The following is a 13,348-nucleotide window of genomic DNA, read 5'->3' as shown; positions in this document are numbered from 1 at the left end:
TCGAAAATAGTAATATATCCCCCCCCCCCAAAAAAAAAAATTCATCGAGTGTTTTCCATCGCTATGGTCTCAAAATAAAGACCGCCATTAAAGTGTCGAAAAAGAGATAAATATGCCCCCTGTATTCGCAATCTTCAAGGTGTTTACAGCTAGGAAAAAGGCAATTTCCCAATTTTCTGTAAAAATTACTTTTAGCTATAAATAATTTTCTACTCGGTGAATTTTTGTCATTTTTGGATATATTACTATTTTCGAAATTACGGTTAAATAAGTAACGTCGTTGCGTTTACTTAAAACGTTATATTTATAAAAAAAAAAAAAAAAAAAAAAAAACGATCTGTCAAGCACCGAAAATGTCTATCATACTCTTAGAATCGTCAATCACTATAATACCACTAGTTACTCCAGTCCAGGGCCCTAGGGGTCGTCCTTCTTAAAATTTCACATAGCGTTCAAAAAAAAAAAAAAAATGAAAAGTAAGGTTGTTGCTGTTGTCTGCCTGATTTTACTTTCGCCTTTTTCTCGCTCACATGCCCCAATTTCGAATTCGTAGCAGTGGGCCGACATCAGAGGACTTCTTTTTTTTTTTTTTTTGTACCAGAATGTTTTTTTTTTGTTTTGTTTTTTTAGTTTTAACCTATTTAAAACTGATATAAATTATTGAACCGTCGAAATAATTAGATTAAAAATTACGTTTATATATAATCATTACATCGGCAGATACTACACGTTGATCCGCCCAGCCTGAAGTTTGTGGGATTCTAACAGACAGACGAAAACAAAGTTCATCATCATCAGCAGCAGCATCATCTGTAGTAGTAGTAGTAGTCCAACCTACCCTCAATCCCAACCCTAACCCTAACCACCTTCTTAACATCTGATTTCACATTCTCTAACACTATTGCTACTACTATTCTTTTTTTTTCTTTTTTTCTTTTTTCTTTTTTTAACTATTCGCTTTTATTCGTCCGTCTTAATTACTGCGTTCTCCTTTCTATCTCATGTGCCTTGATGGCCAATTATACAAACATGCGCATTTTCTTTTGTCCTTTTCTCTATCAGCTATTCTTGTGTGCCTACGCTTCTCGCCTCTACGTGACTTACGTATTATTATTTATTATTAATCGAATATGCACAGAAAAATTTAAAAAATGCAATGGCGATAAAATGAAATTAAAAAAAACTTGCACACACACACACACACACACACACACACACAGTTGAAAATGCAAAAATCAAGTATCATGGTTCAGTTCGAATGCGCCCCTGTCTTATCAAAGAATCTACTGCTGATTTTATATGCCTGGCTTTACTGCTTGTGCAGTGTGCGGTGATAATGATTTGAATTTAAGTTTCAAATGAAAAACTCAGTATCATGGTGAAATTGTGCTCTAAACAGAAACTATCATTTCGGATGCTCCCCTGTCATATCAAAACACCAATTGTTGATCTTATATGCTAGTCCTGCCTGTGTGGGGATAAAACTTCTCACATGCACTTGTGATGTTAGGTGTAATCTTTGGTCAAAATCGGTTGTTCATTTTTTTATCGGATATTTTCGATTCACTGATCAACAAAGAATTTGTTGTCTGCGTTTTTTTTTGTTTTTTTTTTTTCAGATGGAAAAAATGACATTGGTTTCGTTCAAGCAGATCAAGCTTTTGAGCTATGGCCACATGTCGTTCTTTACGTTGTAAGAAATTTCTTTCCCACACCCCCAATTTCCTCCCTGCAGATAGCAAATGAAATTCCACAAACAAAGCCATACTTTTAAAACTCAAATTTTATTCACAATGTATCAGAAATGAAAGTTCTTTGGTCACGGTAAGTCCTTTGCAAAAACAGTGGCTGAATTTGCTATCCATACGCATGCAGCCTTTAGTTTGATTCCTCAGTGGGAATGTTAGTTCGGGTTTCCTTTTAGAAGGATCCATGTTGCACATGGTGAACACAGTGTGAATGTTGGTGCCCAATTTGGCATATTCTTGGATCTCGTTGTCTCTGGAAGAAATAGGAATAAATTCCTATAATCAAATATATCATGCCAAACACAGTAGAATATCTTCATTTGGTTGAATAAGTTCAGCAATTTTGTTGTCTCTGTATTTAGAGAAATGTTCTTCGTTCACCCACTGTTTGGTGTCCAAGAAGGTAAAATCCTGGCACTCTAGACAGAGCACCGCTATTGTGAGTCTGCTGGTTCCCGTGTTCATTCTCAGACTGAAAAAATAATACATGAATACAAATTGGCGCCAAGACAAGATTTGGCGCATTCAAATTAAACCAATGACAGACCGGCTTACAAAGCATGTAAGCGGTCAAAAACAATATGGCGGTTGTACGTGGAAAATTTCTCACAACGTTTTGTTCACGATTTTAACACATATTGTATTAAATTTGAATAAAATATATTTCAATCATTTTCACGATTATTTTAATGATAAGAAGTATTTAGGTTCGATAGTTCTGGGTGATTATACTGAAAAGGGATCATTCTGAAGTTATAAAACCTCGTAATCTTCCAAATATTGGTGCTCAGCATACATGAAGAATAACTGGCCTGTGCGGAAAGAATTGGTGCCTTGTAAAGAAAGAAACGTCATCAACGACCTCTGGTGGACAGAAACAGAATACTCTTCCAATCAATGCACATCAAGTTCGGCTTAATCAAGCAATTCACCAAGGCTCTTAACAAGGATGGTGACTGCTTCACTTATTTGTGCCAGGCTTTTCCAGGATTTACCATGGAGAAGTTGGAAGCTGGCATCTTTGACGGTCGTCAGATCCGGCAATTCATCAGAGAGCCAATGTTCGAAAACTCGATGAATGAAGTGGAACTGGAAACGTGGAAGGCATTTGTTCTGATAATAAAGAACTTTTTTGGCAGCTATAAGGCCAGAAATTACACAGAACTTGTCGACAACTTGATGACTGCTTTCAGAAACCTGGGTAGCGACATGAGCGTCAAGATGCAGTATTTTCGCATATGGACCAGTTTCCTGAGAATCTGGTTTTATGACTGGCGAGCAGGAGGAGAGATTCCGTCAGGACCTTACGGATGGAGCCAAAGTATCAAGGTCGCTGGGATGAAGTCATGATGGCTGACTATTGTTAGAATCTGAAGAGAGATCTCCCTGTCGCTGAGCATTCCAAGAGTTTGAAGAAACGAAAGTTCAAGCCCTAAAGTTTGAACAATCGTGAATCAACATGCAATTTACGTGTACTTAACCTTTATCGATGTCCACCAATCAGTTTACAGTAATCGATGTTTCTATCAAGTAATCAATATATGTTGTTGGCAAAACATTTTTTTTCTTAAAAACATATTTAGGATAAAATTTGTTGACAAAAATCAGTCGATAATGCCACAAAATTGTAATCGATTTTATCACAAGATGTGATTTTTTTTTTTTTTTTTTTTTTAGCACAAAACCTGAACATACTAGACAGAAAAAGTCACCATTTCCTGATTCAGCAGCAAAAATACCCTGAATAAGTTGTAGAAATCTAAACATTTAAAAAGCAAAAATTTTTGCCTGGTGTATCAATTATTAATATTTATCAAAGGTATTCTTGTACAAAACCTATCTAAGAACACTGCCAAATACATAAAGTGACATTTCATAAAAAAATCAGCCCGGCCGTTTCAGAGTTCATAGGGAACAAACTCTAACACACACATAAACACAACGTTCTTTTTATATATATATATATATAATTTATCGTTCCACCTTATATATATATATATATATATATATATATATATATATATATATATATATAAGGTGGAATGATAAATTTGTCGCCTTAAAGAAAACAGCACTTCAACTTTATTTAAAAATTTTTATTGAAAAAAATCAATTCAGGTTACTTGATTATGTAGTAGAGCTGATATATATTCAATGTAGCCGCCTTCAGCCTCAATCATCATCTCGATACAGGTCTGGAACTGGGAGCATGTCTTTTCCACACCATCTTTGATTTCGCTGATTGGACATTGTTTCACTTTCAGACATGATCGAAGGCTCCTCTCACTCTTGGGATTAGTACACAACTGGCCAACTAGTAGATGGTCTGCAACAACAAAAGAAAACCGGTTTTCATCAAACGGAAATGGAATTGTATCGTCTTTTCTAGGGCAACAACTTCATTGTTCCATTATATATATATATATATATATATATATATATATATATATATATATATATATATATATACTAGCAAATGTATTCGTTGTTGCCCAGTATTAAACGTAACATTAAATTTCTTGAAGAAAAATGAAGTAAAAAAAAACAAAAACAGAAAGAAACTGAAACATGTGCATATAAATAATATGTTTTTCTAAACAATTTACTTTTTGTAAGTAAAAAAAAAAAATACTCGAGCAACCAAAACCCTAAAGACAGTGAGTCAAGTACGATAGCCATTAAGCCAGCTTGATACGACTTTAACAAGTGTTTTCAAACCTACTTATTCTTAACATAAGGAAGCTGTCATGTTTTACGACCACGTATGCGCCTTCGTGAAACAGTTGACAAACGGACAAAAGCCAACGACCCCCCCCCCTCCCAACGTACCAATTTGTCAATTTTGACCCCTTAACAGCCGTTTTGGTTTTTTTTCAGGATGAAAACAGATTAAAATGTGTTCCACATGTCTGAATACCCTATATTCCAAATTTCAAGTCTGCAGATAAAAAATCCACTGAGTATATAGGTTGAGAGTTGTTCTCACACACACACATTCTCACTTTTATACATATACATAGATATAAATAAAACAGTAGATTTATATTTGTAGGTGTGTCAGTGTGAAAATATTTAACCGATAAACTCTTAAACTACTGATCACATAACACTGAAATTAACAGGAAATAGTGATCATACACCAAGGATGGTTTATAATGAATAAAATCTTTGTTTGGATGGATAACGTGTACAGAAATATGTTGGCAAGTTGAAATGCAAAATGTTCATTTTAACTTACCAACATATTTTTATTACTTTTGCGCATGTGCAAATTCATTCATAGTTTGAAATCGTTTGATTTTAAATCTTTCTTATCTTGTGATAATTCAAGCGGTAAGGAATGCGGCTGGGGCACTAAATGGAGGAACACAGCTGGAGAATTAAATGTTTTGGTTTCGATTTTAGCTGATGGCACTCAAGTCATTTTTTTATTAACTTTTGAAATACGTACTACATATTAGGTACAATATAATAATCAACAGAGAATCGGCTCTGTAATGATAAATATGAACTCTACATGAATTCAAATATATTTAAACGTAGTCTACCTTCCTCCTGCTAGTCTAACAATAAATTTTAAATCTTCTTACCTATTTCTTAATAGTTACATCGGTAGGAAACGTGGCTGGAGCGCTAAATGTTTTGGTTTCGATTCGCACACGAGGAGGAGGAGGGAGTGCGCCAAGGGAAATAACTGTATCACAATTTGACAAGATTATTTTGAAACATAGGCAGAAAAAATACTTTGATAAATATTTTAGGGGTTTTTTTTTTCACTTATTTTTACAAAATTTCTCTGTTCTTTTTTTAATCCCTTTTTCATTTTGTCCTCTGTTGATCACTTTTTCGTTTAAAGACACTCTCCCCCCCTCCCTCCTCGTGCGCGAAAGAGGGACTAGGATAGCCTGGTGTTGGTGTCTGGTCAGGTATCTTTTCCAGCAAGATGTCCAGTTGTTTCTTGAAAGTGTCGGAGGACACTCTCCTTATATTTCTTATTGCGGCTGGAATAAAGTCGAATGTTCTTGTGCCATTGTAGGTGAAGCTGTGGTGGATGAGGAACTTAATCCTCTGTGTAGTCCTAGGTGTGGTTTTTATATAGCAGAGTCTTCCTCATCGTTGGTGGGTTATTTCTACCATTGTTGTGTTTGGGACCCTTCCTTCCAAGATTTTCCATACATAGATGATAATGTATCGCTCTTTTCGGCGTTGTAATGAATAAAGTTACAGCTCCTTCAACCTCCCCCAGTAATTCACTTGGTTTACTCCACATATTTCGCTGGTGAATGTTCTCTGGGTTGCTTCTATTTTGCAGATTTCTGTTACCTTTTGTGGAGACCACAGCTGACATCAGTATTCCAATCTTAGGAGGACAAGGGATTTCCATAGTGTGAACATGCATTCCTGTTTCTACTACTGAACGTTCTCAGTATCCATCATGTTAGTTGTCCGTCGACCGTGGTAGTGTGCTCAATATGTTGTGTGAAGGTGGCATATTTGCTCATATAGATCCTTCACTAATTCCTTTGATGTGATTTCTTGTTGCCCACATAAGTATCCAGATTTTTCCTTGAGAAAGTCTATATTATAGTAGTTCAAATTTGTCTCTGCTTAGAGCCATGTTGTTGTCATTAGCCCATTTTATAATTTTGTTAAGGTCTTCTTGTAAATGCTTTGAGTCATGTAGCATAAAGATCTTTTTCATGATTCGTGTGTCGTCAGCAAAAGATGTTGCTATGGCGTGTTCCAGGTCTCTATCAGTAACCATTATAAAAACAATAGAGGACCGAATACTAAATCTTGTGATACGCCGCTGATGACATTGCTTGCCTCTAATAAGCTTCTTCGAATGGTTAGCTTTTGTGTCCTGTCCGAGAGGAAGCTGTGTATCCATGTTCCAAGTTTTCCACAAATTGCGAGCAAGCAAATTTTATGCAGGAGTATGCCGATGTCTACTTTGTTGAAAGCTTTTGCGAAATCTATATAGACTACATCTACGTTATCTCCACCCATATATAATGTTAAAATTTCAAATGATTGAAATATATTTTATTCAAATCTAATAAAATATGTGTTAAAATGTCAAATGATTTAAATATATTTTATTCATATTTCACAAAATATGTGTTAAAATGTCAAATGATTGAAATATATTTTATTCAAATTTAATAAAATATGTGCTAAAATGTCAAATGATTTAAATATATTTTATTCAAATTTAATAAAATATGTGTTAAAATTTCAAATGATTGAAATATATTTTATTCAAATCTAATAAAATATGTGCTAAAATGTCAAATGATTTAAATATATTTTATTCATATTTCACAAAATTTCACAAAATGAAATATGGGTGTTATCAGGTATTTTTTTAAAATCTTATATACAGTTTATTAATGGAACAAAACTTATAGTGATAATTCTATGGTGCGCTTTGGAGGTATCCCACGAAAGAAGGCAATTTTGACAAGGTAGGAAACTTATGCAATTATGGATTAAATATCGATTGAAAATAGATTTTAGAACCATTCTGGCGGTGATATAATTTTAAATTTCCCAATTCCACTCTTCAAAAATGTATGGTTGTTTTAGAGCAAATAAATTGATTTTTCTAATCGTTCGTTCCAAAAACATGGTTATCTTTGACAATTAAAATAAAAATAAAAACATGGTTATCTTTGACAATTAAAATAAAAATAAAAAGGGATAAAGTAAAATACAATTTAATCCATTGCTATGCACGTCGGTGTCTTTGTAAATAAGTCAACCATTTTCATATTCTGTTAATCGCAAAAAAAAAAAAAAAATCAATTACTTTGTGACTAATTTATTATTTCGGACTATTATTTTCATCTTTATTAGTTGTTGCTTTTCATCTTTATTAGTTGTTGCTTTTCATCTTTATTGGTTGTGGGTTTTCACGACGTTTCGGCCAACTATTCCCATGGCGCAGTTGATAGAGACGTTGAATCTCTACGGTTCCAGATGGACATTGTCTGAAGATAGTGGTTTCAATCCTACCCAAAGCATGCCAGAGAATTACTTGGCCAAAACGTGGTGAGACGACAGCAACTACGGATGGCAGTGATTGCTGAGAATGCAGTTAGGAGATTCAAAGTTCCTATCCGTCGCGGTTACCACCTGACAAAGGCCAGAGGAGTAGTTGGCTGAAACGTTGTGAAAAAACAACCAATAAAGATGAAAAATCTATATATCTATAAAAGTGAACGTGTCTGTCTGTCTGTGTGTCTGTGTACATTTCCCTACGCAATAACTCTGTCAATTTTTAGTCTATAGACTCGAAATTTGAAATACCGGGTACTGAGATTTGGGAAAATCGATGTGACGGGTGTCAGCCAGAAATTTGGCTGTTAAGGGGTCAAATTTCAACGATTTGACCTTTAATAACTCTACCAAACTCCTCCGACAATTTTGGGTCTAGACACTTGAAATTTTAGATATAAGTTCCTTGAACATGGATCTAACTTAATAAAGTGATTTGAGCCCGAAACAATAAATTTTAAGGGGTCATAATAGGGGTCAAAGTTTTAAAAAATTAACCATTTTTTTTGTTTTTTTGCTTTTTTTTGCACAGCATACACCTCCAAACACCCGAGCAACGCCGGGCACCCCTGCTAGTAACTAATAAAGATGAGAATAATAGTCCGAAATAAAAATAAATTAATATATATAATGCTCATCTCAAAAACGAATTCCAATTAAGGAATAATATATATACTTTGTGACTGTTTAAAATCTGAAATTAAATTGGGAATCTTCAAACTATTGAATAAAAAGTCAATTTACTTGTTAAAATCTTGAAAATTTAATTACAATTCAATTTTAATCGTTGGTGTCCGTCCATGATATTGGTTTAAATAGTATTAACTATGAGTTGGTTGGTTGTTTTTGTTTTAAGGCATATCAACCCTTTTCAGGTTATTTAATGCCGAATCCAGTTATTTTAAAGAATTTTTTTTTAATAGAATATATTTTTTTTTCAGGTCGGTTTCTATTTAACCCATAGTTGGGACCCTAACAGGTACGACCACTCCGGGTAGGAGTGGATCTCGGAGAAATGGCAATTAAAGGGTGGCTCCACACTCCCCCAAAAAACGCAAGCTGGGGCCTTACCGGATATAGTTTAAGGTTATAATCCAGGAACAATAACTATGAGTAAAAACGAAAATGCCAGCACACGAATTTTTCATTAAAAAAAAAAGAGTGGTCTTAACCCCCATCCCCACCTCGACACAGGAAGGCAACAAAAACTGTTAACGAAGAAGTGTTGGAAAATACTGAAAATATTAGATGTTCGTTTGTCATACTGTTTCCATAAATGAGAAATCATTTTAGACTGTGGTAATTGTACTGAAAAAATTGCGTTCTGCATCAGGAACATTTGGGTTCTAGTGGTACCCGGGAAAGTGGGCGACAGGAAAAAGGGCAATTTTGGCAAGGTGGGGAAATTATGCAATGATGTAATAAATATCGATTGAAACCGTTTTATCGGGGATAAAGGTGTACTTTAATTGTAAAGCAAATAAATTCGATTTTTACAACTTATCGTTCTAAGAACATGGTTGTCTTTTCCAAAAATGAAAATAAAAAGCAGTAAATTGAAATGCAATCACAAGATTAAATCCATCATAAAGAAGGGACAATTCAATTTTACCCTGGAATAGTGAGTATTTATTTCATTATGTTAATTTAAGCGGAATTATTGTTGTTTTTTGTTTTGTTTTTTTACTCGTACCACATGTGTCTACACAGTTTAAAATTATAATCACAAAGAGTTTCTTCTACAGTATTTGAACCGGAATATTATTTTTAACCCCAACCATATACTATTTTCAAGATGATCGTTGGATCACTTTATCGCTCCAAAAGGTATCTCACTGCCAATCCTCTATCTGTATAGGAGCCAAGTACATCCTAAAATGGAGTACTGTTGCCACATCTGGGCAGCAGTTGATCAGCGCGATCTATCCTACCTTGATAGAGTTCAAAACCGACTTCATAATCTAGTAGGTGATATCCTTTTTTCTTTTCTGCAACGTCTTTCCCACTTGAGCCATCTCCTTAAATAATCAGATTCTACCTAATTTACGCCATAAATGACTACACTGGCCAACAAAAAAAAAGAATTTGTCATGGTGCCTAAGATGTTTCAACTGCTTTTACCTAATTTGAGGACGCTGATTCCAGAAATAATGTCACTTTTTCTCTATCAGGTCTAGTTTTTCTGCTATGGTATACCCCCCCCCCCTTTGTAGGAAGTTGATAACTACAATAAAAACAGGCAAATCGAAGAAACAATATTTTTTATGTAACTGTAAGACATATTCATGAAATCACACCAAGATATTCACAATTAAAGATTGGGGTTGTAAAAAAAGTTTGAAGCATAGACGTCATCATCCATAAATTGACGTTTTACTGATTTTTTTGGAATGGGGGAGGCATACTTGCGCTTGATAGACCAACAGTAATCTCCAAGCATGGTGGCATCCCAACGACCTTGATAGCGAATTTTCATGTCACTGATGTGTTGACGGAAGCGCTCCTCTTGCTCGTCACTCACATACCCTTGATTTTCTGGAACACGGGCAAGCTGGCAAAAGATATAACTTGACGCTCATATATGCACCCAGTTAATATAAATTTATAAATAATATTTCAACAATCTCTTTGTAGTTGAACGCCTTTATTTTTCCCAAGAAGAATTTTACTACATTTGTAAATGCTGTCCATGCACTCAATTCTGCAGGATTCATAAAGTTACAGAAATTTGTGTCGTTCATTAAATTTCGAATCTGGAGTCCATCAAAAATTCCACCTTTTATTTTTCTATAATAAGGCCTGTACATTTCATCAAAAAATATATTGAAACAGTCGTCATCTTTCTTAAGAGCCTTCACAAACTGTTTCATCCTGCCAAGCTTTATGCGAAGAGGAAGAAACACAATTTTGAAACGGTCCATCAAAGGAAAAGGCAGAACAGTGAGAGAGGCAGAAATCAGTTCATAGCACACAGGCCAATCTTTTCTTATCCAGTGCTTTGTTCTTCCCTGCTAGCCCACAAATACAAGAAACAAAGAAATTTTGTGTAGCCCAAGGAGAAATCCAACCATTTTCAAATCGACACATATGATCCATTGCTGCAATTCTTAGAAAGAAGCTTTGTGCATAGAATCTACGTTTAGGTTTAGGCACAGATAAAGAGTGGGGGAAATTATTGCTAGTGGTTACAGCCAGACGAGTGTTTCTCATGAATGTTTGGTGAGGTGGAACGATAGATTGGAGCTCAGACGAGCACTTGCCATGAAAGTAATGGTAAAGCAGAGACAGGCTCGCAACATCTCTTCTGTGAAAAAGAGGTTGCAGGGAAGGGAAAGGGCATCCTCCACTAGGCTACAAAGTCTATTCTGAACTCTGTCAAGGCAGGATAAGGTGTTCCTAGCAGCTCCTACCCAGATGTGACAGCAATACTCTATCCATGGACGTACCTGGCTCTTATAACAACATTTTTTTTTTTTCTGTTGCGCTAACGGACTCAGTAGATCGCCCGTGTAAAAGAGAATATTTAATAAAAATCGGGAGTTTTCTTTACTAAATATCTTTTTAGGTATGGACTTAAAAACATATTTGTCAAAAATAACCTCTTGTTTTATTGCTTATTACAAGAGTAAAACCCATAAATGTATATTTAAAGAAAATGGAAGGGTAAATGTGTAGTTTAGCGGCGTAAATTATTTGACAAACAAAAAAAACTATTAAAAAAAACATTTATTTTTATATAAAACACATTATTAGGAACTAAGGCTGGAATAAAACTCGAAAAAAAAAATTCATTTTTATTCTTTAAAATTTAGCCTTTCTAAGGCTTCACAGATTGGCCTATTTTTTTAGCTCTTTTATGAACTGTTTTTGGCCGCCATTTTTGTGTGTAATGAAAGAGCATAAAAAAAGGCGAATTAGTGCAAAAAGACTGAAAAAATAATAAAAATGAATTTTTTAGTTTTATTTCAGCCTTTGGATCTAATGTGCTTTATATAAAAAAATAAATAGTTTTTACGATTTTTTGTTTGTCAAATAATTTACGCCGCTAAACTACACATTTACCAATGGAAGGTAAAACCGACCAAACCAATGAGATTTGAACAAAGGATATTTTCTGAACTGCCAATCAATAGCTGTTGCTAACAAGAGTCTTTCGTAAACAAACTTTGTTAAGCGACTAAAGTAACGCTGATGCAATGTGGCACAAAAATTGTGTCACATTAAAAAAATAACGCTGATGAAATGTGACACATTTTTTGGCGCTTGTCCAAAACTCATTCGGCGGACGTTGTCGAGAATACCCCCTCCCCTCTAAATTCCATTTATTTATTTAATTTTTTTTTCTTTTTACTTTCTTCCTTTAATATAATCGATTACAGAATTAAGTTTCAGATTATAAAAAAATTGAAAAAAAAATAAAATTATTACTTTTCACGTGTGGGTTCAGTTTTCAATTATAACGCTGTATTAAATTGAACACGAAATTTGTGATCACGATAAAAAAAATGGTAACTCTCTGATGTGACTGGAAGGTGGGGGTTAGAACGAAGTGGTTTAAAAAAAAAAAAGGAAGATTTCTTTACCACCCCCTCTTCCCTCCTCCCACTCTCATCTATGTATCTATCTATTCATCGTGGTCACAAATTTCGTGTTCAATTTAGTACAACGTTATAATTGAAAACTGAACCCCCACGTGAGAAGTTGTGAAAAACATTTTTTTCGATTTTTTTTTTTTTATAATCTGAAACTCAAGTCTGTAATCGATGATATTTACAGGAGAAAAGTAAAAAAAAAAAAAAAAGTGAAAATTGTGGAATTTAGAAGGGAGGGGGGGGCACTATGAAAAGACAAAATAAAAGGTAAATTTGTATAAAAATAATATTCCCGTAAATTGAAGTGTAACGCGGTCGTTACGCTTGAACCGCGGTCGTTCCTGTTCAAACTTCTCTCGGACCCACCCCACCCCCGACGCTGTCCGGCACCGTCGAAAAGGAGTGCTTTATGCACTTGTTGAACTACGCTATTTTTTTTTTAAATCGTATTTTAATGTTAAATTAAAGTTTTACGATATCTTTTTTTTATTATTATTAAATTGTTGGTTAGAAGTACAGAGGGTAAATGTTTCGTTTAGGTCCACCTCCACAATTTTCTTTAAAATGACGACATTTTCAGGTTTTCGAGTATGCTGAATACGAAAATCGCATTGAAATGTTGCAGAGATAAGTAGTTATCAAGCTATAAAAAAATGCATTATGCACGGTAATTTTGGCGGCCATTTTTTACGCGCATGCGCGCGCGCCCTAAGCAATCAGAATTTTACACGAAGGAAAAAAAAACAAAATGGCCGCCAAAATTACCTAGCATAATGCATTTTTTTCTATCTTGATAACTACTTATCTCTGCAACATTTCAATGCGATTTTCGTATTCATCATAGTCGAAAACCCACAAATGTCGTCATTTTAAAGAAAATTGTGGAGGTGGACCTAAACGAAACATTTACCGTACAGAGTACTTAGAACCCCCCCTCTCCCCATGTTA

The 13,348-nt window shown here is 34.6% G+C and overlaps 1 protein-coding gene across 10 annotated transcripts in view; it reads right to left on the bottom strand.

Moving 5' to 3' along the window:
• Positions 1-1,765: 1,765 nt before the first annotated feature.
• The window catches only part of LOC145255605 (uncharacterized), a 529,950-nt gene continuing 518,367 nt past the window's right edge, over positions 1,766-13,348 (bottom strand). For all 10 annotated transcript variants that reach the window (XM_080114094.1, XM_080114096.1, XM_080114099.1 and 7 more), the window contains 2 exons: positions 3,872-4,074; positions 1,766-2,001 (listed from right to left, as the gene is read on the bottom strand). In XM_080114094.1, the coding sequence (XP_079970220.1) occupies positions 1,921-2,001; positions 3,872-4,074 (284 nt within the window). In that variant the 3' untranslated portion in view covers positions 1,766-1,920. The remainder of the gene's footprint in view (positions 2,002-3,871; positions 4,075-13,348) is intronic.

Source organism: Euprymna scolopes, chromosome 31 (assembly GCF_053919585.1).
Source record: "Euprymna scolopes isolate OS-2025 chromosome 31, ASM5391958v1, whole genome shotgun sequence".
NCBI classification, from domain to species: Eukaryota; Metazoa; Mollusca; class Cephalopoda; order Sepiida; family Sepiolidae; genus Euprymna; species Euprymna scolopes.
This window is presented reverse-complemented; position numbering and strand designations above follow the sequence as displayed.